We start from the raw sequence: 7,500 nt of genomic DNA, 5'->3' as shown, positions 1-7,500 counted from the left end.
GAAACATAAGGTAGCTACAGTAGATATGGAAGGTTTTGGTGAGGCCACAGTGTTTGTTAGTGATTATTGTGATATTAATGTGTAATCGGCCTGTTATTGCACCACCATGAGGCTGATTTGAAATATTGATGGCATTTCTTCCTCTGCCTAGTGAGAATGTGGGTGCAAATATTTCACGGTAATTGCATGCTGCGTTCATAATTTGGGTCATTTTGTTCAAAATGAACCAATCCTGCAAATGTCTAACCCAATCTTGGAATTATGGAAATGGAATATGGAAAGTCAGACTCCTGGTGAGTCTAAATAAGACAATCTGAAAACTTGTGGCAGAGGTTTGGCTTTGGCATCCGGGAAGTGTATGTCGAAGGTCTTTTGAAATGTATTTAATAGGTTATTGGTCTACTTATGCTTTTTGGATTTCTATGCATTTGATGTATTAATGTTGATGTATTGCCATGTGCTGTCCTTAAATCGCTCTGGATTAAGAGCGTCTGCTAAATGCCTAAATTGTAAATGAATTGGTTTACAGAATATTTGTTTCCTGTATATTGTCACCTCTCAGACTGTCTGTTCTCTTAAATATTACTTTGCTTCCTTCTACCACTGAAATATGTTTATAATCCCTCTCATACAGTACCTTTCATTTTCCTTCCTCTAATATCTTTCTCTCCCCAACTCTGTTGCTCTCTTTCTCTCTCTAGTTTCATGACTCCCCTCCATGTTGCGGCTGAGAGGTCTCACAATGACATCATGGAAGTACTTCAGAAGAACGGGGCGAAGGTAAACAAAGAAACCATTCCATTCACTGCTGTCTCTTTGCACAGTTTCTGTCCAGCCAGCTCCATGAACCCCTCATCCGTCTGCACATGGCTCGATGTGGATGAATACTTACACTATATCCATCCTTTTGTCTGTCCGTCATTGTTATGTATATTCAAGTTTCTTTTGTTTGTTTGTTTCTGTTTGTTAGTACATTATCTTTTCTATGAATATGTTGGATGCATGTTCACGTGTATTTTCAGACATTAGAAAGTCAAAACAGGGAAAGAAACCAAACAAGTCATGTTCAGGAAAAGAGCAGTAAAGCCTAAAGACAACACATCAGTATATTACGTTTTTGTGGAAAACAAACCCAGCGAAAATCTGATTTTAGCGTAGGCAAATAATTTAATTGTGTGTGTGTGCGGGTGTGCGTGCGTGTGTGTGCGTGTGCGTGTGTGTGCGTGTGTGTGTTTGCGTGCGCACGTGTGTGCAGGTGAATGCGTTGGACACGCTGGGCCAGACGGCGCTGCACCGCGCTGCGTTGGCAGGACACCTCCAGACCTGCCGGCTGTTGCTAGGATACGGGGCAGACGCCACGTTGGTGTCGCTGCAGGGATTCACCGCTGCTCAGATGGGCAACGAGGCTGTGAAGCACATACTCAATGGTACCTGTCTGTGTGTGTGTGTGTGTGTGTGTGTGTGTGTGTGTGTGTGTGTGTGTGTGTGTGTGTGTGTGTGTGTGTGTGTGTGTGTGTGTGTGTGTGTGTGTGTGTGTGTGTGTGTGTGTGGAGCAGAGATTTGAGTTACAAAAGTTTGCTTTGAAAAATATATATTGAAAAATGTGCACACATTTTCACGTTTCTTCAAAAATAGCAGATCTCTACAATCTCGCCACGCTGTGAGCTTGTATATCTGCTATTTTTCAATAGTTAAAGCATTCAATAATTCTAGGCCTAAAAACAAACTACTGCCAAACTGACAGTTTGTTCCTATTTTTTGGATTGTTCCCCCGGTCGATCACGGACACGCACATGCTTTCTTCGCTTCAGTGAAAAACGCAACTGATTTGCACTCCTTTAAAACACATTTCTATAAATAGTCTGTAATTACATTTATTATTATTACCCTTATTAGTTTTTTCTGGCAGCTAAAAATAAATAAATAAATAAATAATAATAATAAAAAGTCTTAAAAGATGTCCATGGTTCCCTTGCAGTTGGGAGAAAAATATAATCAACCCCAGTAGTAATCCATTTGAAGATTCACACGCACACAAACATATCGTCAGAAACCTTGTATCTCCAAGTTTCAAATTTGTATGTTTTTTTTCGCAAAGTAAAGCCCTGCTTCATCAGACAAGGTAGTGAAAACAGCCGATCTACAAGCAAACCGAGGCGTTGCGTGCCTGTAGATCGGCTGTTGACGAGAAAGTGCAGTACATGAAGCTGATGTTTGACTGATGTTTGACTTTGTTTTTATCACACACTACACTATAGTATAACGACTCAAGAGGCTTTGCCAGTTTGCAATAAAACCGGCAAAATAAAAAGGCACAGAGCGTGACATTTTATCAAGCCTAAAAACCAAAGTTGACCGGCAAATATTAATTTATTATATAATAATGGAAAAACCCAGTGAACCGCTTGAGCAGAGGACAGCGGGAAATGCTGGCCTCACAGCAAGCGGACAGACAGGTCATATCCGCCAGACACTTAAAGGACTCATATTAAAGGTTCATATTTTAGATTGTAGTTAGAGAAAAGAAAAGGTGAGTGTTAAAATGTTTTCATTTACTGCTTTCTATCGTTTTAGCCATTTTAATGATGTTGATTTCAGTGGCTGGGGGCATGCGTACAAGTGGCTAAATATGTATATTTAGACAAACAAGCTCATTCCAAAGATGCACCGCAATCATTCATGGGCAGATGTGACTTATGGGGGGGCTTCACAAGAGGGAGAGAGGAGCACTCGTCAACAAACACAGTTCCACCAAATACTTGTCTTGGGTGCACGGCTCAGGGAATGACTTCTTCCATTTTATTTCATTTTTCCCCAGCAGCTGCAATAATCAATCTCTTTTGTAAGGCTAGTAGTGTTAGGCCTACTGTAAATAGTATTAAAGAAATTAGCGTCTTATTGTATCTAAAAATACATATTTAGTCACTTGTACGCATGCCCCCAGCCACTGAAATCAACATCATTAAAATCGCTAAAATTAAAATCTCTAAAATATGAACCCTTGTTGTGAAAAAAACAAAGTTGTCCTTTAATCACTGAACCACAGAAAATGTTAAAAGCTCACATTTCTATTGATATTTTATTTATACCGTCTATAAAGCATTTATGTTGGCTGTTTATTCTAACATTCCCCTGGTGTCTCTGTTGGGTGTACAGAGAATGTTCCCGTAAGAAATTCAGACATGGACTACAGACTCCTGGAGGCAGCGAAAGCCGGAGACTTGGACACTGTCAAGGTAGTACGTCTCAATTCACCCTAAAAGGCAATTTAGTTTTATCGTGTCAGTCCGCGGGTGGTTGGCGCCCACGCAGTCTGAAGCCGACACGCTTGAAGTGGTGATTTTGTTTTATTTCCTGGGTCTGTGGGTGGTGTTGGGTGGTGCTGGCAGAAAGCAGACAGGGTTTGAAGTGGTCATTTTGCTTTATTATGTCAGTTTGGGAGAGGTGCTGCTACTGACAGAGTGTGCGGGGGGTGGAGGTCGTCTATTTGTCGGTGCTTGATACCGCACTGAACTGAAAGCATAATTAAGTCAATACTGGAGATGTGGCGTAACGGCATGGATTTCTACACAGAGAGCTCAGGGCAATTCTTTCAACATAAGATGCTGCATTCAAGTTCAGCAGAGTTTGGACAAGGCAATTCTCTTGAATGCTGCCTTCAAGGTATGGCATGGAAAGAGGGCTTTTGCATTTCTTTCACCATGGTAAAAACTGTATTCATGGTCTGGAGAGGGCACTTTTTACCGACGGATAAAAGGACAGGGGCTCAAGCCCCCTTTGTTGTGTAATATGTGTGCAGATTGGGCACGTGCCTGGTTAAGAGCTACCCCAGACATTGGCGTGCCGGTGCGGGTGCTGTCTGCAGGGTGAGGCTGTGCCACTGGGGGTGTAATCTGAGTTCCCAGACGTTTTTTTTTTTGCCACTACGGGGAAAGAACTTCTGGGCCAAAACTATGATATTCCTGGCTCCTGGGCAAACCTTCAAAACATTCACAATAGAAAGTTAGAAACCAAACAACAACACTACAACAATCTACAGGCCATGTTTGGAGATGAATCCTACCAGACTACTGGGGGTGAGACGCACGTAGAAAGGATGAGCGTTGATGAGCTTTCTCTCTGTCATGCTTCATTTATACTCTGTCCTACAACAAAGTATACATCAGACTCAACGCTCAAGGGCTTTGCACACAGGACCGTTGCGTTTTTTCCGTTTGCTGCATGATTTAAGACGCATTGGATTTGGTGTACCAAGGCTGTGCGGAATCCATACTGGGGATTCGAAAAGGAGTCATAAAAGGAGTCAATGAGTTTTTAACGCATGCAAATCGAACTGGGTTTGATCGGGGAAAAAACGCACTTGCCGCAGCCACCTGTCGCATGGCAAATTCTGAGCCGGTGTGCATGAGGTCATAGAGAATCATTGTTTTCTTTAAAAAGATGAAATCGCCCGTTTCGTCCGTGCGAAAAAAACGTGTCTGTGTGCAAAGCCCTTCAGTCACGCTTTTTGTCTTTTTCACTCTGTCCCTACACACACATACATACAGTACGTACACACTCATATCTCTCTTTCTCACTCTCTCTTTCACAAACACATATAGCCGGGGACCCAGTCACCAAAATGGGAGGGGACATGTGATTTTCTGCCGTACTTTTTATTTCTGTTTTATCTATTAGTTCGGTCATTAACTCATTTGCTGCCATTTAACAATACCTTCGTACTCTCATATGCCCCTGTCTCCATAGACTTCCATGTAATTCATAGTGCACGGATCATGCACACCCATGCCTAGATAATGCACCACGTGTGTCCACATTGCTCACAGCTTTCAAACAAAAAAATCCGAATGGAAATCCGTTCAGGCATTCATGAGATAGCAGCCATTATGTTTTCCTAAAATGTAAACAAAGATGGGTGCCATGTTTGAAAGATGGGGTTGCTATGGGGGTTAAACAGGCAATTTCGCGATTGCTATCATGCCTACTACATTTTTTGGGGTCAAAAAATCTTTTTTGAAAAAAATCCCCAAAATGGAACGAAGGCCGACATTTTATTTTAAATTTTTTCCTAATGGCTGGCCTGGACCGGCCGGGAATGAACCGGCCGTTCAGGAGTTGTCCTGCTTTTCCGGGTTCTACGGGCATGGCAGGGCGGTACAACGGGATTTTTTTCGGGATTTTCGGCCATAGCAGCAAATGAGTTAAGGTCTCCAGAATGAGAGGCCTGCTCTGCTGGAAACATCGCGAAAAAAAGTTATGGCCATTTGTATATTCACTGTCCCATTGACTCCACTAGAAATATTTAAAAAAAGAAAAAAAGTCTGCATTAATTAGCATTTGAGGGGTCAAACTAGGGGTTCTTCATGATTCTGAATCCAATGCAAGCATTTTTTTTGCATGAAAAACATTCCTTGGGATAGATTTCGGCTCCCCAAAAGTGTGAAAAGTGATGAGTCATCACTTTTTTTTCCACTTTTCACAGTTTTTTTAATGACCAAATTAATAGATAAAACAGAAATAAAAAGTACGGCAGAAAATCACAGGTCCTACCCTATTCCTTGAGCTTTTGGGCATATGGGTCCCCGGCTAATACAGTACACACTCTGGGCTCTATTGTCATCCATGCCATTTTTTTTTACTATTTTGATTTTTTTTTTTGGAATATTTCAAATATCTGATCTGCAAGCTCACAGCGTGTTGATGTAGATCGGCAATTTGGAGTATTTTTAGAATGGTAAAAAATGCAAAGAAGTTTAGGGATAAGGGCTAAAGCATGGATGCACATATAGCTGTCTATTTCTCTTTTTCTCTTTCTTTTACACACACACACACAAACACACACACGCATGCACGTGTGCGCACACACGCCCACGTGTGCGCACACACACCCTTTAACTGACACATATACGTATACACATATAGTATATATATATACACACTGGCAGTGGCTGCTTTAATAATGAATGATTTCCAGTTCAGGTAGAGTTCATGGTAGTTTCTCTTATACACACAGCGCACGGACGTTTCTCTGGGGGTTTCTGATAGTGCTGGATGTCTTTCCTTCCTAAAGTGTGTGTCATTATTCTATCTACACAGCAACATAGTTAAAATGAACACTCAGGAATTCTATAGTTCTATTCTAACCAGTAAGACTACCTAATCGGGAGGTAAGCGACCGTCGCTCGCATACACAAACTTTAGAAGGCAATGGTAGCCAATCAGGAGGGAATATGGGAAGTGGGACAGATCCATGTTGATGACATGACTTAAGAGATACTTAGTGATGATTTTAGGGCAAAATGTGTAGGAGCAGTGTCCAAAAATGTGTTTTGCAAGAATCGGCCTCATGGTGGAGAGGGCCGTGTGAGAAATGAGGGGTGGTTTGGCAGCCAAGGACTGTATGTGCAAAGTTTGGCATCGATAGGGGCAACGGTGGCGGAGATATGAGTAGGGGAAAAGTGTGACGCGTGACGTACGTGTGACTAACAGACAGACAGACTGACAGCCGGTGGAGGTTTTGATAGTAACTGCGACCTCCCATAGGGATTTAATGCATCAAAATCATTTTTTTTGCTGTGATTGTATTAACTCACTGAACGCCATAAACGTCTTATACGTCTTTGGACCTCGGTGCCATAAACGTCTTTTACGTCTTTTTAATTAATCAAAAGTTTTATAATTTTTTCATAATTGTAATTTCAAAAAAATCGCTCTAGAAGTTGGCCATATGCCTCCGTGACCTGAGCGATACGGCCGATTTGACTGTAGCACCAGTGTAACACAGTCCGGCGGAAAATCGGTATAGCCGAAGATTGGTTCCGGCCGTTTAAATGTTATCTAAAACGTTCGTTTATACACTTTCCCGTGCATCCCTGACGAACTATAAGTACTCAAAAAACGCAGAAAATTCTCAGGATTCCAGCGGTGCCATCCATTCTTCTCTACCTATCCTTGATCGCGATCGCCAGGGTTCCGAAGTGTGTAGCATGCTAGCTAAAAGGCCTGGCCAAAATGTAAACAACAGGCCCAAACCAAAAAAAAGATGGACGTCTTCTTCCTTCTTCTGTTAGTTGATCAGATAGTAGGAGACCACCCTCTGGTGGTTTTCAAATGGTATTGCACTCCAGATTGCACACAGGGCCCATCACAGCACACACATATGATGATGATCAAGACATCTTACACATGTTCTATTGAAACCCAAATCTAATGATAGGATATATAAATATACATGTTTTCCTTTGTAAGAGGGGTAGTGTGGCTTTCGATAGAAGCATAGATTTATATATGTAATTTAAGTACAAAATATGATTTTGGCCCCCATAAAAAGGCAAAATTAAGCAAAATGGCTGGCACCAGTTTTGTAGATTTTGAATAAAGGGTGGCATTCACTGAGTTAAACAATGTCAAACTCGTCAATAGTGTGGCTCTATGGAAAGCTTGAATTATCCTCTTTCGATCTGCAAAGTGTTTGTTTCAGAAAAATACACCATAGACATG

The 7,500-nt window shown here is 41.6% G+C and overlaps 1 protein-coding gene across 1 annotated transcript in view; it reads left to right on the top strand.

The window, feature by feature from the left end:
* The window catches only part of LOC308299804 (poly [ADP-ribose] polymerase tankyrase-1-like), a gene marked incomplete at both ends in the record, with an annotated part of 95,669 nt that overhangs the window by 67,701 nt on the left and 20,468 nt on the right, over nt 1–7,500 (top strand). Inside the window, 3 exons of the mRNA XM_080743590.1 lie at nt 702–780; nt 1,256–1,427; nt 3,157–3,236. Coding sequence (XP_080599716.1) covers nt 702–780; nt 1,256–1,427; nt 3,157–3,236 — 331 coding nt within the window. The remainder of the gene's footprint in view (nt 1–701; nt 781–1,255; nt 1,428–3,156; nt 3,237–7,500) is intronic.

This window comes from Nannobrachium achirus (genome assembly GCF_963921795.1).
Source record: "Nannobrachium achirus genome assembly, chromosome: 15".
Taxonomy (NCBI): domain Eukaryota; kingdom Metazoa; phylum Chordata; class Actinopteri; order Myctophiformes; family Myctophidae; genus Nannobrachium; species Nannobrachium achirus.
The sequence above is the reverse complement of the archived record's forward strand: the minus strand, read 5'-3'. Positions and strand labels throughout refer to the sequence as shown.